This window comes from Notothenia rossii (genome assembly GCF_949606895.1).
Source record: "Notothenia rossii genome assembly, chromosome: 10".
In the NCBI taxonomy this organism is placed as follows: Eukaryota; Metazoa; Chordata; class Actinopteri; order Perciformes; family Nototheniidae; genus Notothenia; species Notothenia rossii.
This window is the reverse complement of record NC_136908.1, coordinates 1,923,747-1,951,739: the sequence shown is the minus strand read 5'-3', so window position 1 is coordinate 1,951,739 and position 27,993 is coordinate 1,923,747. Positions and strand designations below refer to the sequence as shown.

Below are 27,993 nucleotides of genomic sequence, written 5' to 3'. Positions count from 1 at the left end.
AATGATACAGTTTAAAAAACGTATTTCACACATATGGAGAAGTGTATTTAAGCTAAGAGGGATACTCTTGTGCAAAGACACAGGACAGAGCAGCAATAATATACAAACAATACAAATGTCATGATGTAAACACCTTTATAAACACACAGGCTAGAATATATGTTTAAATCTGCTCTTTACTCCCACATCGTACCTTCAGAACAAAGTGCTCTATCCACCGGTCTTTATCTGAGACTGTTCACGCTTTCACTAAATCAGACTGCAGCTTTGAAACTGAAATCACTTCTCCGTCAACGTTTAATTTATTCATAAACGTTCGTAGAGAAGCTAATCTCCACACACAGCTGGATCAGTGTGATGACATTATCTCCGACATATTAATAAGCCTTCGATATCTCAGCAGCTTAATGTTAGCCAGCGGAGAAGAGGATGAGGATGAGGAGGATGAGGAGGAGGAGGAAGAGGATCCACTCACCCAGGATTTCATCAAAGATTTTGTACAGCCCCGGGACGAAGGTGATCTCTCTCTGGTTCATTCCTATTTCTTCATCAAAAACCCACATTTGCTGGAGAAAGGAAAGAAAGATAAGATTCATCACATCAGGAAGTAGGGTGGCTTGATAGGAACAGCATTGCTCTGTGTGGAAAGTGTCTGCTGATTAAATCAAACAAACAATAGTTAAAAAACATCACGAGTGTAAGATTACTAACAAGTTCTATCAGTAATAAATTGGTTATAATTTCATTTGACATTTTCTAAGAAAGACAAATACAAATGTTCCTTAAAGAAACCAGACATGCATCGACAATCACTCAAAGTGCTTAACATGCGATACAAATATATTGTGAAGTTGCATTTTCGATGTATCCGCTAAAATCTTGCAGAAAAAGTTAATTAGTTTCCGTCATATTTCATCGAAAGGTAACGTATTAAAACTACACTGGAGGATACAGAATATAACTTGATATAGGAGTATTACTACAACATGATACAGGTTTAACAGACATCATACGAGTGTGTATGACACGGTATGACTGCCATTGTCAATACTGAGTAATCAACATCTGATACTTGGAGGGGTTTGGGGAGGAGGCTGAGTCCATTTCTGAAATGTTTTAAGATCAACAATAGCAGTTTTTACCAGAAATGGCCATATCTGTCTGTGCTCTCAATTGACTGATTTTGGCGACCGTGAGCAGTGTTGTGACGTGAGCACAAGATACAAAAGGATCGATTCTACTGTGGACAATTTATGCTCATATAAATAAGCAATATGTCCAATCCAAATGATCCAGAGTCATTTAAAACATACTCAAAATGAAGTACAAACATAACCACTTTCTTGTAAAAACAGTCATTTTGGATCCAGTCCACAGAGGCTATAATGCTAATTAATGCAACTTATGGTAATTGTGCAAATTGCCCAACATATACAGGTTAGCATCCGGCAGTTTCTACGTTCTGGGGGCAATTTGTAGCACTTCTTATCTTGGGTTAAGCTATTGGATCAGAAGAAATCTAGATTCTACTGGAGTGGGTAGACAGTACTGTCATTAGACCAGAGACCAGATCGAACAGCCGGCTATTTACTGAATGAAGTAGACAAAAAAACATTCAACACATACAACAAAGACGATGAATAATCCTCTGCAGAAGAATCAGAGGTGAGTACATCACCTTTCCCTTTTGTTGACTTTCTTTCTCCTTGTATTCGTGTTTCTGTGGCCGGTTACATTGTATTCATACAGGGTGAATAGTATAAAATAGCCTACTTCAGTTTAGACCGGTCTGCTAACATTTAGATCGTTAAACTTTGGGGTATTCAACATTTCCAGGTTCACAACAGGTCTCTATGAGCGGCCAACAGACCATCCCCCTAAAAAAAGTCCTTTTGGATCCTGTCCACATATAATGCTAATTAACGCAGGCTTGTCATCAGTCTCTCCCAGGTGAGCTAGTGGAGGTCTCACCTGGGTGATGGGCTCCACGGTGCCCACGTAGGTGTCCGGGCGAAGGAGGATGTGCTCCAGCTGCGTCTTCTTCTGATAAACTCGCTCCACAGAAAGCTTGGAGCTCGACTTCTTGGGAGCGTCCATCTTTGCAGAATCCCCTTTTCCATTCGCAGACTCCTGTAGACCGAGATATTGTTATTGTTCAGAGGAGGGAAGCAGTGGAGTACAAATACTTCGTTAAGTACATTTTCTGGCATCGGTACTTTACTCCACTACTTTTTAATTTGACTGCTTACACTTTGAACTCAAATACCTGTACTTTCTACTTCTTACATGTTGAACACAAATACCTGTACTTTCTACTTCTTACATGTTGAACTCAAATACCTGTACTTTCTACTTCTTACATGTTGAACTCAAATACCTGTACTTTCTACTTCTTACATGTTGAACACAAATACCTGTACTTTCTACTTCTTACATGTTGAACTCAAATACCTGAACTTTCTACTTCTTACATGTTGAACTCAAATACCTGTACTTTCTACTTCTTACATGTTGAACACAAATACCTGAACTTTCTACTTCTTACATGTTGAACTCAAATACCTGTACTTTCTACTTCTCACATGTTGAACACAAATACCTGTACTTTCTACTTCTTACATGTTGAACTCAAATACCTGTACTTTCTACTTCTTACATGTTGAACACAAATACCTGTACTTTCTACTTCTTACATGTTGAACTCAAATACCTGTACTTTCTACTTCTTACATGTTGAACTCAAATACCTGTACTTTCTACTTCTTACATGTTGAACTCAAATACCTGTACTTTCTACTTCTTACATGTTGAACTCAAATACCTGTACTTTCTACTTCTTACATGTTGAACTCAAATACCTGTACTTTCTACTTCTTACATGTTGAACCCAAATACCTGTACTTTCTACTTCTTACATGTTGAACTCAAATACCTGTACTTTCTACTTCTTACATGTTGAACTCAAATACCTGTACTTTCTACTTCTTACATGTTGAACTCAAATACCTGTACTTTCTACTTCTTACATGTTGAACTCAAATACCTGTACTTTCTACTTCTCTCATTTTCCAAACAGGCTGGTTCCTTTAGTCTGAATGTGTGTTTGGTGGCGTGATCATTATTATTTAGAGTCATTGCGTGCCTATTGATTTGAACACGATCCGTGTATCCATCATTTCCTGGTCTTCTCTAAAGAAGAGGGACCAATGGAAACGTTGTCATGTTGCCGTTGGTCACCATGGAAACATTCATTAGCTAACAATGACATTATTGTTCTATTAATATAAAGGGAGGTCAGGTACTCTTTAAAACAGCTGCTAGTTATGGGTACTTTTTACTGAAGTGCATTTCAAAGCCTCTTTACTTTGACTTGAGTAAAGGCTTTGTGTACTTCTACTTGAGGAAAGGATGTGTGTACTTCTACTTGAGTAAAGGATGTGTGTACTTCTACTTGAGGAAAGGATGTGTGTACTTCTACTTGAGTAAAGGATGTGTGTACTTCTACTTGAGGAAAGGATGTGTGTACTTCTACTTGAGGAAAGGATGTGTGTACTTCTACTTGAGTAAAGGATGTGTGTACTTTAGCCATCTGTTATTATTCACACATAACTAAGTGAAAACCAGCAGCAGATATCAGCGTCTGTGGTTTCAGTGACACATAATCAACAAAAACAAAGTACTGGTCGTTATACAGTGATTGGGAAACTCATGTTTAATTTAAACTGACATTATCTTTCGTCTCTGTGCTCCAAAATACAGTAATATCAGGTAAAGTTAAATATAAAACGTCTAAGAAAGTGTGGTTTTGGTTGTATTTAAAGGATATTATATGAATGATCCAGAGCAGCTCCCATTGGTCGACTAATTAGTGGTTTTGTTCTTATAGATTAGAAGCAGTTTTATATAGGTTTTTAATGCTGAATGTGTAATTGTAAAGGAACGTATGATTACATTTATTTTAAACACAAGACTTAAAGCAATATTTTTTTTGCATTATTCTGTCTGGAGAGTGTCAGTAAAACAGATCTGTTGATTAAATCAAATAGCTATTATTAGGGTTTAGGGTTAGGGTTACTTGTAGTGCTTTAGTACAGTTCTTCCATTTCCTGCTAGGGTCTAAATGTACTCAAATACAAAATGTCATTACTTTGGTTACTCTGTAAATCTTCAATCTTCTGTAACCTATATCAATAACACAACGTATAATCTACTTATCGAGTGTTAATACAGGTAAGAATATATATATATATATTGATCCATAGCTTAAAAATAACAACGTCTCAGCAGCATGTATAGATATATAAGAAATATGCTTATACTTTACCAGCTGTGGGATTAAAGTAATATGGTTTATATAATAAATAAATGGGCTGTTTTGCAGAATGAGTGCTTTAGGTTCAATCTGACGTTTAAACTTTTTTTAAAGCTTAAACCAGGAAATTTTTTGCAGAGTAAAGAGTATTTCTGCACTATTTCTTATTTAACACAAATTAAAAACAATGCCAGAGAACATATATGTTGTTGTCTGCTTCTGGGTCATTAAAAATAACTTTAAAACTGTTTTACTAAATGTTGTATTACTACTTATACTCAAGGAAAGGGCCTGAGTGCTTCTTGCAACACTGCAAAACATATTGAATGAGTAAAACACGTTATAATAGTCCAATTGTTGTATTTATGCAGCAATAAACAATGCACTTAGTAGCTGTAGTGAGTTAAGTTGGATTGTGTATTTACTTTATGAAGGAAAAAGGATATTTTTAAGTTAAATTCTTAGTTTCGTTTTGCTCTGTCTCTTGTTTTGAGGAAGTTAACTGTAGACTCGAGAAACAGGAAGTTATGGCTTCTTCATCTTTGTGGTTATTTTAGAGAAAAACCGTGGGCTTTAAACCCCAGCTGGTGGTCTTTAAAGGACATTTAAATACCACTTAAAGCTCGTGCACTTAGCTAAGGTTAACACAGCCGTTGTATGCGTTATTAATGCACAGTTAAGATGAATACAACTGTAAGTAAATGCGTGTTTTAGTTGTGGTACAGACTAACTTAGTGCCCCCTTTTAAACAGCTGCAATATTAAAGTAAAGAACACATTACTGCATGAATTATAATACAATAATATGGTTTATATTTTTATGAAATGAGTCCAAAAGCCAGTAATTATAACAATATACGAGTACGACTGACTCTAAGGGGATTTAAATGCCACTTAAAGCCGCTGCACTTTGCTAAGGTTAATAAAGCCTTACAAAAGCACAATTTAGAAGAATAAAACTGGAAGTAAATGCATAGATTATAGTCTAAATCAAGCATAATAAAAAGCACAATTTAAGCTGAAGGTTAATGCATTTTTTATAATCTAAATTATGCATAATAAACGGCACAATATAGATAATTTAAACGGTAAATTAGTCGGTCTTTTTATAATCTAAATAAAGCATAATAAAAAGCACTATTTAGATTATTTAAACTGTAAATTGGTGCATGTTTTAGTAGTGAAACAAACTAACTTACCAGCCATCCTGCGCCGTTAGACATCTTTTCTTTGTGATCCTAAAATATGATCCTCTTCTCAAAAAATATCTTCAATTCCAGGTGAAATTAAATATCCTCCAGCATAACAAACCGTCTCAGTTGATGAAAGGCATCCAGACCTGTTTATCCTCCATGTTTGTTTTAGAGATAATCCCTTGAAATGTGATGAAAACAAGCCGAGGAGAGGGGGGTATTTTCCGGCTATTGTTAAAATCGACAGCCGGTGAAACAGCGAGGCCTAAACTCACAACAAAGATGCTAACGGGGCTAGCTGCTACCAAATAAATACTGTACAAAACAAACACAATACACTCACAATAACATGTGGGAAATCAACAGAATAAAATACTAGTTTAACAGAAACGCTGTCAAAAGGCGAGACTTAAATACATTTCATTTAGAAGTAAAAAAAAGATGAGAATAAAAGCTAGCAGAAGCTATCCGGCCATCTGAAGGATAGACGGCGGATCGTCTCACATCGACCAATCAGGAGGCTGCTTTTTCAAAAGCGCCGGTATTTCGACCAATAAGAAACCACAACAGTGAGTAACTGTTATTTTGACCAATAGGAAAAGACAACGGTGAGTCACTGTTATTGCCATCTTTAACGCTAGATGGCGGCAAACGCTTCATCATTGAAAGACACTAATGTGTCACGTAAATATTAGAGTGTACATTCTGTCTTTTATTCATTTAATGTACTTTTGTATTAGTTCATATGTGATATATTTTTGTTTACAAAATATATGATGTCCATGTATATGTAATTGAATAAATAAAGGGGGGGGGGAAAACTACAACTTTTACTCAAGTACGAGATCTGAGTACTTCTACTTTTACTACAAGATCTGAGTACTTCTACTTGTACTCAAGTACAAGATCTGAGTACTTCTACTTTTACTCAAGTACAAGATATGTGTACTTCTACTTTTACTCAAGTAGAACATCTGAGTACTTCTCCCACCTCTTTGTATATCCATGCTGTAAAAATACATTGAAAGAGCTACAATACTTTAAAAATATCTTTATTATCCCATCATATATTCCCCCAACATTCATCCCTTTCCTCCACAACAACAACACTCAGCTTATATTAGTACACAGGGATTTAAGTAGGCATGGCAAGGTGTACAAATGCCATAAATGAGACCAATAATTATTTTATTAATAGCAGGAAATCTGGCGTCTAGGGAATGTCTCCATGCAAAACCGATGACGATGTGACTATGGCTTGTAATGTCAAAATGTTGTGTATTTTTAACTGCGTGTCTCATAGGTAACTCTAGTAAAATCAAAGTTTAAAATATGTGACTTTAGCCTACCCTTCAATATGTAATTCACCTGGTCATTCATCTATCAATCAGCCATTCAACCTTTAATCACCCTGGAAGATGACACGCTTTGAAATATTTCACGAAATTGTCTTTATACAAATCGATCATCCCAGCAATTAGCTCAGAATTAAGCCCCCAATAAGGTTTAACATTAGTAAAAAAACTCTTAAGTATCTTCTAAGTGGACGAGCAGATCAATTTAAGACTCCTCTGTCTCCATGCATCACAAACGGAGGCAAATTTAACAAAAACAATGGCCTTTTTTATGTTTAAATCTCTTTACATGCAGGGTTTTTGGACCACATGTCATCGGTTATTCTGCTTTTCGTCAAATCAATGTTTAATGTGTGACTTCACTCTGTGAAAGGTACAAAATCCTGTCAATCATCCATTCATATATTCTCATCCTGGACTTACACACATTTAAATATTGCACCAATTTCTCACCCTACAGATCTATTATCCCAACAAGAAGCAAAACAACTGTTAAATATCTCCTAAGTGTACGAGGATATCAAATGAGACCTCCTCTGACTCCGTGCATCACAAATGACTTTTACAGTGAAGGCTAATCTAACATGTTTAAAACCCTTTACATGCAGTGTTTCTAGACTGCATGTTTTACAGGTTATTTGGTCAAATGGTGTGTGTTAACTCTACGATGGGTACAACATCTTGTCCATCATCATCCATTCATATATACTCATTGTGGAGGACTCACACACATGTTTTGTCATCATACAGATCTATTATTCCAGCCATAAGCATACACAATATTGAATTATCATCTAAGTGGACGATGACTCCTCTCTGTCTCAAATGACTTTTATAGTGAAGGCTAATCTAACATGTTTAAAACGCTTTACATGCAGTGTTCCTGGACTTCATTTGGTCAAAGTGTTTTTACTCTGCGATGTTCTCATTCATCTACCAATCATCCATTCACATATACTCATCCTGGAGGACTCACACGTGTACATATTGCACTGTTTTGACAAACCCCTCATCCCACACATTTAGACACCATCCATAAAAGCAACTGTTAAGCGTCTTCTAAGTGTACGAGGATCTCAAACGAAGGCTCCTCCGTCTCCTTTAAGCTTTGCCTGAAGATCTGAGCGTGCTGCCATGTTGTTTCCCCCTCTCCTCCGCTCAGTCCGGCTTCAATGATGAACTCTGAGCAGCCGGAGACACTCAGGAGGTCCTGCATCTTCCCATCTGAAGGAGAGGAAACACAAAGGAGAGGACGTAATCAGGAGGAGACACGTCTGTAGGTCAGATCTAAGCTTCAGCTCTCACATGGGACAAAAACATCTTTCTCCTGAGAAGCATCGCTAAAGTGAGACCAGTCATAACACAGACAGACGCTGAGAAGCTGCCTTCGTCTCCAGCCGGATCGACTACTGGAATGCACCTTTCACTAAACTCCGGAAAAAAACTACTGACAGACTTTAGCTCATCCCAAACTCTGCAGCTCGTCTGTTATATAATGTAATATTTGTATAGCGCCTTTCACGAAACCCAAGGTCGCTTCGCAAGTCGGGCAGGGGGGGGAGTAGGGGAAAAGAGGCAGACAGGTCAGGGGGGGGGGGGCAAGCAAGTAGCGGAATAATAAACCTATCAAACTAACTCTATAGTGGGGAAAGCTTCGGTGAAAAGGTGCGTTTTGAGGGCTTTTTTGAAAGTGTCCAAGGTTGGGGCGCTGCGGATATCGGGGGCGAGAGAGTTCCAGAGGGTGGGGGATGCTACACTGAAAGCTCTGTCACCGAAAGTCCGCAACCTGGTGCGGGGGGTAGAGAGGAGATCCTGTCCAGACGATCGGAGCTTCCGGGATGGAGTGTGGTGGCGGAGAAGGTCAGACAGGTATTGGGGGGCGAGGGCATGGAGGGATTCGTAGGTCAGAAGAAGGAGTTTATATGTGATTGACTGGGAGCCAGTGGAGGTGGATGAGGGTGGGGGTGATGTGCTGCCAGGGCTTGGTGTGAGTGAGCACCCTGGCAGCCGAGTTCTGCACATACTGGAGCCTGTCCAGGGCTTTACTGGGAACCCCGAACAGGACTCCGTTGCAGTAGTCCAACCGGGAGGAGACGAATGCATGGATGAGGGTCTCGGGCCACGGAATCGGAGAGTGATGGTCGTAGACGGGAGATGTGTTCCTGAGGTGATAGAAGGCAGACTTGGTGACGGATTTGATATGTGACTGAAATGAGAGAGTTGAGTCAAGGATGGGAGGGGTCCAGGTTACGGACTTTGGGAGACGGGGAGATGGAACAGCCGTCAATGTGGAGGAGGAGATCCCCAACCTTCCGGAGCAGTGCCTGGGGGGCCACAACCATGAGCTCAGTCTTCTTACTGTTGAGTTTGAGTAGATTTGCTGTCATCCAGGTTTTTATGGCATGGAGACAAAACTAAGAAGAGAGAACACATGGGTCCAGTTTTAGCCGCTCTGCACTGGCTTCAGGATTTACTTTAGGCTCCTCCTCTTGACGTATAAAGCCTGCAAGAACTCCCTTATGAGCTACAAGCCCTTCCAATCTCTAGCTCTTCTATGTCTATTGTCTCTAACTGTATTCTATGTGATATCTGTGTCTATTTGAAGAGATGTCAATAGTCTACTGTGAAGCACTTTGGACCGCAATTCTTGTATGAACTTGTCTTCGGCCATGTGCTGAAGTAATAACAGAGACATAACCCAAGCATAGACCGATAATATAAACGTATACAAAACCTACAGCATTCACAACTTCTCTAAAAGGTAAATAGGTGCTTCAGGTGCTTCAGGTGCTTCAGGTGCTTCAGGTGCTTCAGGTGCTTCAGTGGCTCTATGGTGCGTTTCCACTGCAGCGCGGAGCTCGCTTTAAGCGTGCCGAGCCGTGCGGGGCCCGTGAGCATAAAGTGAGCCTGTCCTAACGAGGCCTAGCCATACCGAGCGAAGCCGAGCGAGGCCGTGTAGTGGAAATGCCCCATAACAACATTTGGAGTACTCGAGTACTGGAGTCGGACTAAAGCGCCGATTTTCGTGACTCGTGACTCGACTCGGACACAAAGAGTGGGGACTCGAGATTTGGTGACTTGAGTGCAACACTAGCTCTAACTATCTCAAACGTGATATCTTGTTTCAATAGTTACGTTATTACTTTATCATTTTTTTTTGTTGTATTATTATTTCAATTTGTATTCTATTTATTTTGACCTCGTGTGAATCCTGTTTTTCATTCTGACTGTGTTTCTGCTATAAACGCCTGAATTTCCACAAGGGGATGAAAAAAGGTCCATCTTATCTTATCTTAAGCATGTGGGCAGTATTTGATGATGAATATGTGGGCGTACCTCCAGAGAACGCTGCAGTTCTCTCTCCGGCCTGCAGAGTCCAGCAGACGCTCCCCGAGTGGAAGGTCTCACTCTTAGCTGAGACGGAGACAGACGAAACCTTCATCCCCGCCGAGGAAAAGTCAAACTTCCAGCTGACCTTTCCCGAAGAGGAGCCTTCAGTACGAGCCAAGTACACCTGGGGAGAGAAATACAATCAGCCATCACACCTGGAGGACGCATCGTTGAACCTGGGTCTGAAAAGATATTAGTTAGATATTTGTTGTTTGTGTTTCACTGGTGAGTTAGCCTCTGACTGAGTGTTAAGCACATCAGGCAGCAGCTGAATGGGCATTGCACTACGGTAGCTGTTATTTGCACACTGGGCAATGCATCCTTACATTGATTAACTGAGGTGTACTGTACTCTGGAGACAGAGAACAGTGCTACACGTGTGACAAGGCCAGTTTGTGAAAGGTCCAAGTGTTTGTTTTGTTTAAGGTAAAAAAGAAACAGCCTGATGGGATGTAGAGAGAGAGTAGAGAGAACCAAATATGTAAAGCACTTTTTTGTTAATTTATGATTTGCTGCATATAAGGAATAAAACAAAAATCTTCTGTCGTACCATATTGAAGTATCATTATTTTGCATCGTGTTGAATCAAATCGTATCAAACTGTATCGCAACAGGGTGAATCGTATCGTATCGCCTGGTGTTTCAAATGTATCGTTAATGTATCGTAGGCAAGGTATCGAGATACGCATCGCATCGGCCTCAGTGATGGAGATGCACATCCCTAGTACATATGTATATGTATGTATATATATAATTTTGTTTATCTGTGTGTGTGTATAATTAAGGAATTATCTTTTATTTTATTTATCCTGCAGCTGGATGACTAACGGGAGAATAAACTCTGCTTTCTGCCGTCCTGCTTCTACTCATTGTGTTAGATTTCACATGTATAAACTGTCTACCGTAATTTCCGGACTATAAGGCTCACCTGAATCTAAGCCGCAGCAGCTAAATTGAATGATGTGTACATATATAAGCCGCACTGGACTATAAGCCGCAGGTGTTTTAATGTTTCATTACCATATGTAAGGGTTCGTGCACAGAGGGGATTGTGGGGAAAGAGATGGCTGTTTGAGGAAGCTCCCATTTATTAACATTTCAACAAACAAGTTGCATATTTGCATAACGTATTCAAGTGTTAGCATTTAGTGCAATAGTAGCTCCAGAACATGTGCTGTGTAAACTGTACTGTATCACATAGCGTTTCAGACACACACACTTTTCAACTTTCAAACTTAAACGGTGCGCTCCCAGCGCACGTACCGGCAGTGATCTACAGCAGTGGTTTTCAACCAGTGGTACGGGGACAAACTGTCTCGCTCTCGTAATGTCTGTCTGTCTTGCTCTCGTTCTGTCTCTCGTACCACTCTCGGTTCCACTTTCACTTTTGCGCGCTACCTGTCTCACTCTTTTCCGGCCTCCAGCTTTTCCTGCTGGAACCCGCCGCTTAAAGGAGGGGGGCGCGGACCGGCCATAGAGCCCATAGAGTTAAAGGTGGTGGACTGTAACCTGTAAAATCCATAGATTTAGGAGGTCCCCTAGTGGCCGTTAGCTGTAAATATCCATAGATTAGCCGCACCGTTATATAAGCCGCAGGGTCGAAAAATGGGAAAAAAGGCGCGGCTTATAGTCCGAAAATTAAGGTAATTGTTGAAGTAGAATAAATTAAAAAAATTAAATAATAATAATATTGATGATGGTACCATCTGCCAGTCCTCCTCCACCTTCCTGCAGACGGACGTCCTGCTCCACACACACTGATCCCAGGTCTGGGTCCTCTCAGAGTCGTTGGACAGGCGGCAGTACTCGTCTCTGGAGGAAGAGTAACGCACGTGAAGCAACTTCTGCATCTTCTCCTTCTCCGTCAGAGTGAACACAAAACCTGCAGCCTGAGGAAAACACACACACAGTTATTAAACACACACACACAGGTATCAGACATCTAGCTAAACACACACACGTATCAGACATCTAGCTAAACACACACACACGTATCAGACATCCAGCTACACACACACACACACACACACACACACACACACACACACACACACACACACACACACACACACACACACACACACACACACACACACACACACACACACACACACACACACACACACACACACACACACACACACACACACACACACACACACACACACACACACACACACACACACACACACACACACACACACACACACACACACACACACACACACACACACACACACACACACACACACACACACACACACCTGTGTCTCAGTAGACGTCCCTGCATCAGTCTTCCTGGTCTCCCCCCTCGCTCTCCTCCAGGCCAGAGATCCAGAGTTTCGTCCTCCCAGCTCTCCAGGTTTTGGTTTCTTTGGAGACAGAAACTCCACGAGCTCCACCAGCAGCCGCTCCGTCAGATCCTTCTTCCTCACGGGACTCAGGGACTGCTGCCTCTGAAATATCACAGCAGGGAAGAGAGGAGGAGCAGCTTGAATTAGAATTTGTAAAAGTAAATGAAAGACCTATCTTTTAGATTTCTGTAAAGCACTTTGAATTGCCTTGTGTTGAAAGGTGCTATTTAAATAAACTTGCCTTAATCTGGCTTATCATTTGGGGCAATTTTTATGAAATCTTTCACATTTCATACACAAAGGCAGAACAAACATAAACAAAACCAAAGGCATCCATCTTAAAGGCAGCAATAAAACAAAGAAACCAACACCCCACACCAGAGGTCGCGTTAACCGAATATTTTCCGTCTATGACAGATTTTTTTTAACAATGACGGAAAATTCTGAAAGCAGTCCTTCATTTTGACAGATTAGAACAAACTCGGAACAGCGCCACAGTTTCCCCGCAGCGAGGCTCCGGTGTTAAGCATGCCCGCCAAAAAGGAAATGATACTGTTTCCAAACCTAACTGTGCCGAACAAATCATTGAAACGCTGTGCGTACTCCCACGAGGTGCAGCGGGCATGAATAACACGGCGCTAACAGTTCACAAGCGTGAGCCCCGCCCCCCGTTGACAGTTCTCTCTCTCTCCCCCCCCCCCCGGTTGACAGTACTCTCTCACTCTCTCCCCCCCCCCCCCAAGAGTGTAAAGGCTGACGGGTAATACTGAATTTTGACGAAAATATTACGATCCAGTCCGTCAAAATGACGGGCAGTGAAAAAGTCTAGCGCAACCTCTGCCCTACACACCCCCCCCCCCCCCCCACACACTGACACACACACACACACACACACACACACACACACACACACACACACACACACACACACACACACACACACACACACACACACACACACACACACACACACACACACACACACACACACACACACACACACACACACACACACACACACACACACACACACACACACACACACACACACACACACACACACACACACCTTGTTTTTAGCAGTATCAAAGTTCATGTTTTATTGTTTTATGGTTCAGTGATTTAACTCGTTCTGTTTCTTTAGACCTTGTTTTTAATTATGTTCCTCACTTGTTATTGCCATTTTCTGTCACACTCTATGTAAAGCACTTTGGTCTGCGTCAGGCATGAAAGGGGCTATATATAAATAAAGTGTATTGTTATTATTATAAAGTGTATTCTTTCTAATCAGGCGTGTGAATGAGTCTCGTGTGCAGGGGTTAAAGGGTTAATATTTACGGAGGTGTTGAGCCTGTGGATGGTGTGCAGCAGCCAGGACTCCTGGACCTTCGTCCTCCTCGACAAAACCTCTGGATGTTTGCAGGAATATCTCCAGGTCACATCCACCACCTGCAGAGCAACACAGGAGCATGACAGGGGACCACACAGACATGCTTCTATTCTTCCTTATGCACGTGCATGAGGGTACATGGGAGGATAATGGGTTTGGGGCTGAGTGCAAAAGGTAGGGGAACACAATGTTTGCAATTCTTCTGTATATCTGTAAATGATATCCTATCATATGTATATACAGTATATTATGAGCCTATATTTCTGCTACTGCAGTATTTTTGATCAATAAAGTCGTGGTCCCATGTGTAGTAATGGTACCAGCTAAAGTAGTAGCACTAAAACGGTGTGTGTAGTCCCTGAGTCTGACCTGGTCCTTGGAGAAAGCCAGGATGTAGGCCAGCTTCTTCCCCCAGCCCACTTCATAGAGCAGAGGTTTATCACAGCCGTTCTCACACGAGTCGCAGTGCAGCCACCGGCGCTGAGAAGTGGAGAAAACCTCCGTCCACACGTGATCTGAAACACCACGGAAACATTAACACACACACACACCGGCATGGATTGCTGTTCTTCTGCAGAGATCATGAGGACTACACATCCTTCAGTGGTCTCTCTGTGGAGGACACTCTCAAGAGAAACTGATAAATGATTCATGGACAAAGTTTGTCTTTTGTGATATTTAATAAAGTCATAAAGAAAGTCAATATAAAGTGAGATGGATCTGAAAAGCAGGAACAGAGCAGCTTCACCCTCAGAGGAGAGAGAAGTTCTGCTGACATTCTGTATATCCTAAACACATGTCTCTGTTAAACACATACAAGACTTAAAATACAATTTGAACAGTCAGAGTTTTGAGGCAATCAGAGTATAAGACTATATGTTTGAAATGATTATATGACAATATGAATCCCTTTGAAAGCAGGTACCTGTGCTGTCCCAGATGTATCGTGCCTCCAGGCCCATGGCTCTGCAGCACAGAGTGAAGCAGTTGGCCCACTCCCCACAGCGCCCCCTCCTCGTCTCCAGGAGCTTCTCAGGATTGTTGTATCTGTAATTAACAAAACAGAATGTATAATCAATAAAGCCCTGTTACCACCTGGTGTTACAAGCTTATGGGGTTAAACTATGTCTCACTTCTCTGTGTGTGTGTGTGTGTGTGTGTGTGTGTGTGTGTGTGTGTGTGTGTGTGTGTGTGTGTTTCTGTGTGTGTGTGTGTGTTTCTAAGGAACGCTCTCTCTGTGTTGACTCAGAAACTCATGATGAGTCACGCTGGAGTTAAAGAGTGTTCCTATCAAACAGGGCAAACACAATCATCACCATGCAACACACACACACACACACACACACACACACACACACACACACACACACACACACACACACACACACACACACACACACACACACACACACACACACACACACACACACACACACACACACACACACACACACACACACACACACACACACACACACACACACACACACACACACACACACACACACACACACACACACACACACACACACACACACACACACACCTGGGGAACCTGGTGGAGAGCCTGCAGGTGTGACAGTAGTGGTTCTCGACCCTCTGGGCCCCCCAGCGGAGGTCCTCAGCAGAGGGCTGCAGAGGGTTCGAGTTCTGCGTGGCTCCTGAGCAGCGGCTGCACGGCAGGTGGTCCACCCAGGAGAAGAAGTCCTGTTTGAACCATCTGAGCAGCTCCAGCACCAGGAAGTCCTCCAGGCCCAGTTTACAATCTGCTGAGTCACATGACACACATTCAACCTTCTCTCCTACCATTTTATTCCTATTCTGTTTCTTTTTGCATTATTTTGATAGTTTTATGTCATAAGTATTTATGTTGGATTGTCTGAAGAGCCGTAGACTTAGTATTTTTGATTTCCATCTGCACATGACAGTTATCGTCTGAATGTTGTTCACCTGGATCCTCCGCTCTGGCCCCTCTCAGCTGGACCTCTGCCTCAGACCTCAGCCTCTCCTCAGGGATGCGGCTCAGAGCTTTCTGCTGCAGATCCAGGTTCTCGTACAGCAGCACGTGTTGGAAGTTAGACTGCAGGGTGGCAAAGAAGTTCATACTGTTCTCCTGAAGGGAACACAGGAACACAAACACATCGTTAACCCTTAAATGGTTTCATTTGACAGGATGTGTCCGTGTGAAATGAGGGTCCAATACAGTTTTATTTATTTATAATGTGTCCTGTTAAACCCTTGATAAATAGGAGCAAATCATAATAATAAAAGCAGTATTTCCTCAACAGGAAAGCTGTGGTTTGTCGATTCTAACAAGCGTCTAATTTACTCCAAATGTCACAGAAACTCTAAATGTTAACGAGTAATTAGAACCAGATGAACTTTGTTTATAGCGAGAACATACCTGATAAATGGGGAGAGTTAATCACAAGAGTAAAAGTTGTGTTTCCTGTTTGACTCTAAAGAGGAAAATACCCAGAATTCCCCAGATGTGTGGGTGGAGACAAAAGCAATCTATCCCAGAATCCTAGATCATAACTATCTTGTAGATCACAGATAAACATAAAACCACAAAGAGGTCAAATATACAGATTTCCTAGCATTTAAACTTTTTTTTTTTCTGCATGTAAACGGTCTGCAGAGTCTCAAACCCTCAAAGTTCACCCTGTAGAGAGTAAAACTCTAAGACAGAGAAGACCTGTCTGTGCTGCCCCAGAACGCCTCGCTGGGGAATTCTCTTTTTTCATTGTTTGCTTCTTGGGTATATTGACGTATTTCGGGTATAGTGACGTAACGTAACGGTTCCGCAGATTGGTCCAAATTGACCAATCCGCTGAGCCGTTACATTACGTCCGTGGAGCCGTTACGTTTCGACCAATCCGTGGACTTCCTCACACACACAGTCGGCGGGACGTTGCGAGGCTCGCTGCTGCGAGGAGCGGACACTGTGAGCCGGCTCACTGGTGTGGGGTCGGCGAGACAGCGAGACACAGAGGAACTCAGCCTGGGCACACACACAAACTCCCAGCCAGGCTGCGGGTGTGGGTGTGTGTGCTTCGGGCTGGGTTTTGCTGTGTCTCGCTGTCTCACTGTCTCGCAGACGGCCACTGGGCTCACAGGGAGGGGGAGGGGGGGGCAGGAGCTCCAACAAGCCGTGTAGGACAGAGAGTGAACACACATACTATACAGAGATACTGTTTGAGAAACCAATGAGAGTTTGGAACATTGAACAATATAAATCTATTCTAGTCGACCTCAACAATGGAACTATGATCAGTAGAAATGGCCATGGGACCTTTAAGCCTCCTTTGTGCTCCAGTCAGTCCTCTCAGTGAACACAGAGCTGACTCTCTGAGCAGCTTCTCTCTCACTGATCCTGATGTTCAATGTTTGTTGTTTGTTTGTCATGTGTCTTGATACTTGTCTGTTGATGTTACACATGGAGCTGCTGTGATGCAAGGAGCATTTCAGACTTCATCTGACCATTCAAGTATTATCGTATCGTAGATGATGATACCACGCTCTTTACTTTTCAAATCCATCTCTTCTTGCCTTTTTTAAACATGAAATTGTAGGATTTGTAGCAGACTCACTTTAATCCTTTTGGCCTTTAATGCTTGCTTTTACTTCCCTGCTGTGCTACAGTACATAACCGCTCATTTACCGTATCGTATTTTTAACGTGGATCTTTACCAGGGAGGAAGGCTGTGGTGGAGGAGGTGCAGAGACCACTGGAGCTGAGGCTGAGCTGGGAGTAGTCGGAGAGGTAGTGGGTAAAGTGGGAGTAGTGGGAGTAATGGGTAAAGTGGGAGTAATGGGAGATGCAGCCTGCCTCCCCCCCAGCCTCCGGTCTCTTTCTGATGCTATGGAGTCCCTGATGAGCTTCATCTGATCCACTGATGCAGACCTGGGGAACACCAGGTGGGTCTCAGCCTGAAAAGGAGGAGTAGCATCACCGTCAGTGTCAGGCTCATGAAAACATCAGAATCACTCTAAGCATTACATCAATGAAACCATATCTTATTTGTTTTAGTCAGTCCTGCACAACCCTCAGAGTTGTGCACATTGTACACAAAGCTACCTCTTATACCACTTGCCATACTAACCCTGCACATATATCCTTTTATTATATGTTATTTTCACTTATATTCAATTTAAATATTGCTATTTTTTCATTATATTACATTTCACTTCACATGTTAGTCGCTTTTATCCAAAGCGACTTCCATACTCAATACTGTGGACAACCCCCACAGGAGCACTTTGGGGTGAAGTGTCTCAGGGACACAATGACATGCTGACTGCAGTGGGGTTTGAACCTGGGACCCCCCTTATTTCAAACATAAAATATAAGTGTAGCACGTAGAAGTAGTGTGATAGCATCCAGATCACAGTTATTACAGATTGTAGTGGTGCTCCAGGATTGTGATTCGTTCATTACCTCCTCAAACCCCATCTCAAAGAGGCACTCCACGGCTCCTCTGATGGGCAGCAGCTTGGTGGAGAACGTGGGGTTTCCGATTCGGATCGATCGGTACTTTTCCTCGTTGGGAAACCTGTTGGGAAAAGACAAGAGAAGAGGAAGTTAAGAGCTGTGTTAGAGGTCTTGTACTTGAGTAAAGGTAGAAGTACTCAGACCTTGTACTTGAGTAAAAGTAGAAGTACTCAGATCTTGTACTTGAGTAAAAGTAGAAGTACTCAGATCTTGTACTTGAGTAAAAGTAGAAGTACTCAGACCTTGTACTTGAGTAAAAGCAGAAGTACTCAGATCTTGTACTTGAGTAAAAGTAGAAGTACTCAGATCGTGTACTTGAGTAAAAGTAGAAGTACTCAGATCTTGTACTTGAGTAAAAGTAGAAGTACTCAGATCGTGTACTTGAGTAAAAGTAGAAGTACTCAGATCTTGTTCTTAAGTAAAAGTAGAAGTACTCAGATCTTGTTCTTGAGTAAAAGTAGAAGTACTCAGATCTTGTTCTTGAGTAAAAGTAGAAGTACTCAGATCTTGTACTTGAGTAAAAGTAGAAGTACTCAGATCTTGTTCTTGAGTAAAAGTAGAAGTACTCAGATCTTGTTCTTGAGTAAAAGTAGAAGTACCAGAGTGTAGGAATACTCTGTTACAGTAAAAGTCCTGCATTCAAAATGTTCCTCAAGTCAAAGTAGAAAAGTATTCTCATCAAAATATAGTGAAAGTAGCGACAGTAAAAGTAGTCGTTGTGCAGATTGGTCCATCCATCCATCTTCTCCCGCTTATCCGTGGTCGGGTCTTGGGGGTAGCAGTTCCAGCAGAGAGCCCCAAACTTTCTTTTCCCTGGCCACATCAACCAGCTCTGACTGGGGGGTCCCAAGGCGCTCCGAGGCCAGAGAAGAGATATAATCCCTCCACCTGGTCCTAGGTCTACCCCTCGGTCTCCTCCCAGCTGGACGTGCCTGGAATACCTCCCTAGGGAGGCGCCCAGGTGGCATCCTAACTAGGTGGCATCCTAACTAGGTGCCCGAACCACCTCAACTGGCTCCTTTCGACGCGAAGGAGGAGATTGGTTCATTTCAGAATAATATATATGATATGTTTTATAATGATTGATCATGAAAGTGTTCTCAAAGCTGGTAAAGGAGCAGCTAGTTTGAATGACTTTGTATACTGCAGGGTAGCTGGTGGATTTACTCCAGGTGGAACTAAAGTCTGATTCAACACTTGATTAGATTTCACATCATTCATCCAGATCTGTGAAGTAAGTAAAGGGATTAAATACATGTAGAGGAGGAAAAGTACACCATGTACCTCTGAACTGTAGTGGAGTTAAAGTACACAGTAGTAAAGTACAAGTACCTCGAAATTGTACTTAATTACAGTACTTGAGTAAATGTGCTTAGTTACTTTACACCAGTGCTTTTAACTGATGCGTTTACACAGTTGCTGTTGTTGTTGTTGTTGTTGACAAACATAATGCTAGTTTGTTATTGATTAACATCAGTTTTCATGACATGACTTCCAACTGAAGGCATTATGAAAAGAAGACAGAAACAAATAGTGGTGAATCGAGGATTAAGTTGTGTAGAAATTGGTAGAATTGTTTACTTTTGCCACATTTTTTAGATTTAGTTTTGTATAGTTTCGTGTCATTAAGAAAACCTCATTAATACACGTTTTTTAAATGACAGCTAAGCTACAAACCACATAAACAAAGCGTTAATTCAGATATAAACCTTACCTCGTGATATTATCAGAGTACGTCAGTAACAGCTTCGCCGCGTCCAGAAAGACTTCATCTGAATTCTCACATAAAGTCGTGACTGCTGGAGAAACAGACATCTTTATTACACAAACCGACAGTTTTCACAAGCTGAGCTAACGATGCTAACGATGCTAATAGATATTGGGGTCCCTTTGGGGTTTTAGGTGACGTATCAGCGCCTGAATACGTGTTTGTAGTTTAAAAAATACGTAAAATAAGACTTTCTTCTCCCTGCTCTTTTCCATCATGGCCTAAAAACACTGCGTGAAGTGTACATGTTGTGTTTTATAATAATTGCCATGAGTGTTAGAAACTAATAACTACATATACGCGCTAAATCAATCAGGCGTTCAGAATTGGTACCTATAAGCATTAGTAAGGCAGTTTGAAGGATAAACTCGTTTATTTTCTTGTTTATTGGATTTATTAACAATTCTCAGGTAACTTTGAAGTAGTGTTTGGCCGAGTAAGTAACACACGTATGTTTTTGGAGGGTATTTCAATTGTATCTGTGTGCATGAATCCCTGTTATACAAACGAAACTACAAGCTAACTGTATAGACATGTGTGACTGTGAAAAGACTGTCACTAATATGACTATAAGAGGGGAGTGTTAGCTTCAGGGTTATCTAATCAAAACTTAACTTGGAGAGAGCCTCAGATAAAGTATACAGCCTGTTTGTTTTTAAGAGCAACCAGAATAATAGAGAGAATTTTGTGTTTCCTGCAAATCTACTGACACTTCATTCCTGTAGGTGGAGCCAATAAACCTCACAGAAGAAGAAGGAAACCTTTTAAAGAAGCAGCATGTCTGCTCTGTCACTTTCCTGCAGGACTAATCTCCAGCTGAGACCTCACAACATCCGGGTCCTTCTTCAAACATGTTTCAGTGTTTCTCCAAACCAAGACTCCAGACACTGCAGCTCTGGAACGCAGAAAAGGAGGGTTGTGATCACTGGGATTGGGTTGGTTTGTCCTCTGGGAACAGGAACTACTTTACCCTGGGAGCGCTTGATTAAGGGACATAATGGGATTGTGGCTCTCACCTCAGAGCAGTACAGAACCATCCCCTGTAGAGTGGCTGCTCTGGTGCCCAGAGGAAAGGAACCGGGGCAATTTGAGGAGGAGAAGTTTGCATCTCGAGGGGAAATCAACAGCATGTGTCCGGCTACTGTGATGGCACTTGGAGCCGCTCAACTGGCTCTGGAGGACTCCGGTTGGACCCCGACGACCACAGGTGGGAAATAGTGGAGTGCAAATACTTTGTTACTGTAATTAAAGATCACCTGCAAAATCCACTTGTTCATGTCTCTTCTGTGGGATCAACTCTGTGTAAAGAGACTCTGAAAGTTTCAGGAAAAAAGATTCTCTCTCTTTTTGTCCTGATCCATTGATATAAAAACCTGTCTGATCAGATTTTGGACCCTTTATGATGTCATAACGGTGGTTTTTTTTTATAATAGGGGACCTTGAAGTACATGTTTCTGGTATCAGTACTTTACTCCACTACTTATTTTTCTGACCACTTTTTAGTTTGACTTCAGTTCTTACATGTTGAACTCAAATACCTGTACTTTCTACTTCTCTCATTTCCCAAACAGGCTGGTTCCTTTAGTCTGAATGTGTTTGGTGGCGTGATCATTATTATTTAGAGTCATTGCGTGCCTATTACTTTTTCTTTTTTTTACTTTTAAACACGAGTATCTGTACTTCCACTTGAGTAAAGGATGTGTGTACTTCTACTTGAGTAAAGGATGTGTGTACTTCTACATCTCTGACGGTGTGTTGTTAACATTAAGCTGTCTTTGACTCTTTTCTCTCCCTAAAACCCCAGAAGAGCAGCTCCGCACTGGGGTAGCTGTGGGGATGGGCATGGTGTCTCTGGAGGAAATCTCTCGCACCGCCTCTGCTTTCCAGGAGAAAGGATACAAGAAGGTCAGCCCCTTCTTCGTGCCTCGAATCCTCGTCAACATGGCCGCCGGGCACATCAGCATCCGGCACAAACTGAAGGGCCCCAACCATGCAGTTTCTACAGCTTGCACAACGGGAGTTCACGCTATAGGAGACGCTGCCAGATTCATATCCTACGGAGATGCAGATGCGATGGTGGCAGGGGGAGCAGAGTCCTGCGTGGGTCCTTTATCTGTAGCTGGGTTCTCCAGAGCAAGGGCCCTCGCTACGAAGTGGAACGATGATCCTCCGAAGGCCTCGAGGCCCTTTCACCCAGAGAGAGAAGGCTTTGTGATGGGAGAGGGGGCAGCCGTGGTGCTTCTTGAGGAAAGAGAGCACGCTGTGAGGAGAGGAGCCCGAATATACGCTGAGATTCTGGGGTACGGGCTCTCAGGCGACGCCAGCCACATCACGGCCCCCACTGCTGATGGAGACGGAGCCTTCAGGTCTCTAACTTAGGGTTTTATCGAGCATGGAGTTACATTTTCAGCTTGTGGTTTCAACGTTTAAGTAATAATATATAATGCAGTGAAACTCTTGTCACTTATTAAAGTAGTGGTTCCAAACTTTGGGATTGAATTATGGATACATCAAAAAACAATCAGACACACATCACAACAATCAAACACAAATGACAACAATCAGACACAAATCACAACAATCAGACACACATCACAACAATCAGACACACATCACAACAATCAAACACACATCACAACAATCAGACACACATCACAACAATCAAACACAAATCACAACAATCAGACACACATCACAACAATCAAACAAAAATCACAACAATCAAACACAAATCACAACAATCAAACACAAATCACAACAATCAGACACACATCACAACAATCAGACACACATCACAACAATCAAACAAAAATCACAACAATCAAACACACATCACAACAATCAGACACACATCACAACAATCAGACACACATCACAACAATCAAACACACATCACAACAATCAAACACACATCACAACAATCAGACACACATCACAACAATCAGACACACATCACAACAATCAAACACAAATCACAACAATCAGACACACATCACAACAATCAGACACACATCACAACAATCAAACACAAATCACAACAATCAAACACAAATCACAACAATCAGACACACATCACAACAATCAGACACAAATCACAACAATCAAACACAAATCACAACAATCAAACACAAATCACAACAATCAGACACAAATCACAACAATCAGACACACATCACAACAATCAAACACACATCACAACAATCAAACACACATCACAACAATCAAACACACATCACAACAATCAGACACAAATCACAACAATCAAACACAAATCACAACAATCAAACACAAATCACAACAATCAGACACAAATCACAACAATCAGACACAAATCACAACAATCAGACACACATCACAACAATCAAACACACATCACAACAATCAAACACACATCACAACAATCAAACACAAATCACAACAATCAGACACAAATCACAACAATCAGACACAAATCACAACAATCAAACACAAATCACAACAATCAGACACACATCACAACAATCAGACACACATCACAACAATCAGACACACATCACAACAATCAAACACAAATCACAACAATCAGACACACATCACAACAATCAGACACAAATCACAACAATCAAACACAAATCACAACAATCAGACACAAATCACAACAATCAAACACAAATCACAACAATCAGACACACATCACAACAATCAGACACACATCACAACAATCAAACACAAATCACAACAATCAGACACACATCACAACAATCAGACACACATCACAACAATCAGACACACATCACAACAATCAGACACACATCACAACAATCAAACAAACATCACAACAATCAGACACAAATCACAACAATCAGACACACATCACAACAATCAAACACAAATCACAACAATCAGACACACATCACAACAATCAGACACACATCACAACAATCAGACACACATCACAACAATCAGACACAAATCACAACAATCAGACACACATCACAACAATCAGACACACATCACAACAATCAAACACAAATCACAACAATCAGACACAAATCACAACAATCAGACACACATCACAACAATCAGACACACATCACAACAATCAGACACAAATCACAACAATCAGACACACATCACAACAATCAGACACACATCACAACAATCAGACACACATCACAACAATCAGACAAACATCACAACAATCAGACACAAATCACAACAATCAGACACAAATCACAACAATCAGACACACATCACAACAATCAAACACACATCACAACAATCAAACACAAATCACAACAATCAAACACAAATCACAACAATCAGACACACATCACAACAATCAGACACACATCACAACAATCAGACACACATCACAACAATCAAACACAAATCACAACAATCAGACACAAATCACAACAATCAGACACACATCACAACAATCAAACACAAATCACAACAATCAAACACACATCACAACAATCAAACACAAATCACAACAATCAGACACACATCACAACAATCAGACACACATCACAACAATCAGACACACATCACAACAATCAAACACAAATCACAACAATCAGACACAAATCACAACAATCAGACACACATCACAACAATCAAACACAAATCACAACAATCAAACACACATCACAACAATCAAACACAAATCACAACAATCAAACACACATCACAACAATCAAACACACATCACAACAATCAAACACACATCACAACAATCAGACACACATCACAACAATCAAACACACATCACAACAATCAAACACAAATCACAACAATCAAACACACATCACAACAATCAGACACACATCACAACAATCAGACACACATCACAACAATCAAACACAAATCACAACAATCAGACACACATCACAACAATCAAACACACATCACAACAATCAGACACACATCACAACAATCAGACACACATCACAACAATCAGACACAAATCACAACAATCAGACACACATCACAACAATCAGACACACATCACAACAATCAAACACACATCACAACAATCAAACACAAATCACAACAATCAGACACAAATCACAACAATCAAACACAAATCACAACAATCAGACACAAATCACAACAATCAGACACAAATCACAACAATCAAACACAAATCACAACAATCAGACACAAATCACAACAATCAGACACAAATCACAACAATCAAACACAAATCACAACAATCAAACACAAATCACAACAATCAGACACAAATCACAACAATCAAACACAAATCACAACAATCAAACACAAATCACAACAATCAAACACACATCACAACAATCAAACACAAATCACAACAATCAAACACAAATCACAACAATCAGACACACATCACAACAATCAAACACAAATCACAACAATCAAACACACATCACAACAATCAGACACACATCACAACAATCAGACACACATCACAACAATCAGACACACATCACAACAATCAAACACAAATCACAACAATCAGACACAAATCACAACAATCAGACACACATCACAACAATCAAACACAAATCACAACAATCAGACACACATCACAACAATCAGACACACATCACAACAATCAGACACACATCACAACAATCAGACACACATCACAACAATCAAACACAAATCACAACAATCAGACACAAATCACAACAATCAGACACAAATCACAACAATCAAACACAAATCACAACAATCAAACACACATCACAACAATCAGACACAAATCACAACAATCAGACACAAATCACAACAATCAAACACACATCACAACAATCAGACACACATCACAACAATCAGACACACATCACAACAATCAGACACACATCACAACAATCAGACACACATCACAACAATCAAACACAATCTAAGTCATGATTACTCACTCCAGTTTGAGTCCAATACTTGTTTTTCATTTTTTTCATTTTCAGTCTTTATTTCGAACAGATACAAAAATAAAAAATATCTAAATGTGAGAAACAGAATACCGTATTGTTAAAAACAGTATTTATCCACATTCATGGTAATATTTGTATATTCAACAAAAAAACAAAAAAAAGTCTTCATATTAATAGTTCTCAATAACAACAACCCAATAGTACTATCTTCTAAGTTACTCTTACTCATATGTTATTATTACACTGATACCATAGATCCTAACTCTCTCAGAGATGGCAAAAATGACCATTCCCTCTAATTGAGCTTATTGTATAATAATAATAATAATAATAATAATAGCTTGGATTTATATAGCGCCTTTCAAGGGATCCAAGGTCGCTTTACAAGTAATAGGGCAAAAAACAAAAATAACAAAACAAAAGTCAGACAGGCAAAACAACAGATCGATTAGGGGCCGAAAGCCTTGGCAACCAGATGGGACTTGAGGGCCCTTTTGAAGGCGTCGAGTTTGGGGATGTTGTGAATCTCAGCAGGGAGAGCGTTCCAGAGAGTATCTTTTGTGAAACACAATTTAATGCTAAAAAAAATGTCCAAACCTACTTATCATTATCACAGTGTAATATTCCACTTTGTACTGACCTCTGACCTCTGACCTCTGTCCTCTCAGGTGCATGTCAGCGGCCCTCAGAGATGCGGGGGTTTCTCCTTCAGACGTGACGTACGTTAACGCTCACGCCACCTCCACTCCTTTGGGAGACGCCGCTGAAAACGCCGCCATCAAGAAGCTGTTCCATCAGAGCTCTGAGCACCTGTCCGTCTCCTCCACTAAAGGGGCCACGGGGCACCTTTTAGGGGCCGCAGGGGCTCTGGAGGCAGCTTTCACGGCTCTGTCCTGCTTCCACGGGGTCCTTCCTCCCACCCTGAACCTGGACCGCACAGATCCAGAGTTCAACCTGAACTACGTGCCCTTCACAGCGCAGAGGTGGAGCGCTGAGGGACGAAGAGTCGCTCTCACTAACTCCTTCGGGTTCGGAGGCACCAACGCCTCTCTGTGTCTCAGCAGCTTGTGAACACACTCATTAAGAGGGGATAGGCTTTGAGGGGATAGTACTCACAGACAAACATGGATACGTTGATGTTAAGTTCGTATAAGTTAATGAACAAAAGTTATGTCTCTGTCTCAGCAGCATGTGAACGCACTCATTAAGAGAGTAATTATTGGCTTTAAGGGGATAGTACACACAGAAAAATACTGATACGTTGATGTTAAGTAAGAAAGTGTGAATTGAAAAGGAAATTACTCCATTAAAAAGATGATATGTTGACTTTAGTTAAATGTGTTTTCTGTCCACAGGTTCCACAAAATGGTATATGGTTCGTCTAAGTTAATGAACTTGTAAAATAAAAGACCAAGAAGTGTGTTTTTTTAGCCAAATATAAATACATTCAGATAAACAGATATTAAAGTTGTCTCAGTGTGTCAGCAGCATCTGAACAGACTCATTAGGAGAGTAATTAATTACTTTCAAAGGAAATTGGCCCATTAAAATAAATGATAAGTTTACTTTAATTGCATTTATTTTGTCCGCAGGTTCCACAAAATGGTACTTGGTTTATCGGAAACCAAAAATTGTGAATTGAGCCAAATAAATAATAAAACATCTGATCATCAAGGGATATTAAAGATATGTGTCTGTCTCAGCAGCATCTCAACAGACTAATTAAGAGAATAATTATTTACTTTAAAAAAAGTGAAAAATGATTGGTTGACTTTAATTACCTTTACTTTGTCCACAAAATGGTATTTGTTTGTTTTGTAGTCTTCTGTTCATG

The 27,993-nt window shown here is 41.1% G+C and overlaps 3 protein-coding genes across 5 annotated transcripts; 1 reads left to right on the top strand and 2 right to left on the bottom strand.

Annotated features, from left to right (window-relative positions):
- Positions 1–410: 410 nt before the first annotated feature.
- LOC307022052 (DNA topoisomerase 2-beta-like) lies at positions 411–6,008 on the bottom strand (the record flags this gene model as incomplete). Its single annotated transcript, XM_079654626.1, has 3 exons — positions 5,511–6,008; positions 1,972–2,130; positions 411–566 (listed from the first exon to the last, which is right to left on the bottom strand). The coding sequence occupies exons 1-3, from the start codon at positions 5,532–5,534 to the stop codon at positions 411–413; spliced, it is 339 nt and encodes a 112-aa protein (XP_079510752.1). The 5' UTR covers positions 5,535–6,008.
- A 532-nt stretch (positions 6,009–6,540) lies between these two features.
- Positions 6,541–20,436, bottom strand: ngly1 (N-glycanase 1). 2 transcript variants are annotated; one of them, XM_079654987.1, is made up of 12 exons: positions 20,203–20,436; positions 18,435–18,549; positions 17,687–17,926; positions 15,944–16,106; positions 15,540–15,762; positions 14,919–15,040; positions 14,363–14,508; positions 13,942–14,052; positions 12,514–12,705; positions 11,953–12,138; positions 10,196–10,373; positions 6,541–8,083 (listed from the first exon to the last, which is right to left on the bottom strand). In XM_079654987.1, exons 1-12 carry the CDS (start codon positions 20,301–20,303, stop codon positions 7,908–7,910), a joined length of 1,953 nt encoding a protein of 650 aa, XP_079511113.1. In that variant the 5' UTR covers positions 20,304–20,436; the 3' UTR covers positions 6,541–7,907. The 2 variants fall into 2 exon arrangements, with proteins under 2 accessions (XP_079511113.1, XP_079511114.1); XM_079654988.1 differs by having other exon boundaries at positions 15,540–15,759.
- Positions 20,437–20,562: 126 nt separating this feature from the next.
- Positions 20,563–27,581, top strand: oxsm (3-oxoacyl-ACP synthase, mitochondrial). 2 transcript variants are annotated; one of them, XM_079654989.1, is made up of 4 exons: positions 20,563–20,692; positions 20,982–21,463; positions 22,061–22,622; positions 26,828–27,581. In XM_079654989.1, the coding sequence occupies exons 2-4, from the start codon at positions 21,034–21,036 to the stop codon at positions 27,228–27,230; spliced, it is 1,395 nt and encodes a 464-aa protein (XP_079511115.1). In that variant the 5' UTR covers positions 20,563–20,692; positions 20,982–21,033; the 3' UTR covers positions 27,231–27,581. The 2 variants fall into 2 exon arrangements, with proteins under 2 accessions (XP_079511115.1, XP_079511116.1); XM_079654990.1 differs by having other exon boundaries at positions 20,586–20,666.
- The last annotated feature ends 412 nt before the right edge of the window (positions 27,582–27,993 follow it).

Bases quoted from the DNA above. Each gene is read 5' to 3' on its own strand.
- ngly1 (XM_079654987.1), bottom strand. From the start codon at position 20,303: ATGTCTGTTTCTCCAGCAGTCACGACTTTATGTGAGAATTCAGATGAA. The intron at 17,927-18,434 runs GTAATGAACGAA...CCTCCTTTTCAG, and splicing joins TTGAGATGGGGTTTGAGGAG to GCTGAGACCCACCTGGTGTT. The intron at 8,084-10,195 runs GTACGCCCACAT...CCTCTCCTTCAG, and splicing joins AACTGCAGCGTTCTCTGGAG to ATGGGAAGATGCAGGACCTC.
- oxsm (XM_079654989.1), top strand. From the start codon at position 21,034: ATGTCTGCTCTGTCACTTTCCTGCAGGACTAATCTCCAGCTGAGACCT. The intron at 21,464-22,060 runs GTGGGAAATAGT...CTAAAACCCCAG, and splicing joins TTGGACCCCGACGACCACAG to AAGAGCAGCTCCGCACTGGG. The intron at 22,623-26,827 runs GTCTCTAACTTA...CTGTCCTCTCAG, and splicing joins GATGGAGACGGAGCCTTCAG to GTGCATGTCAGCGGCCCTCA.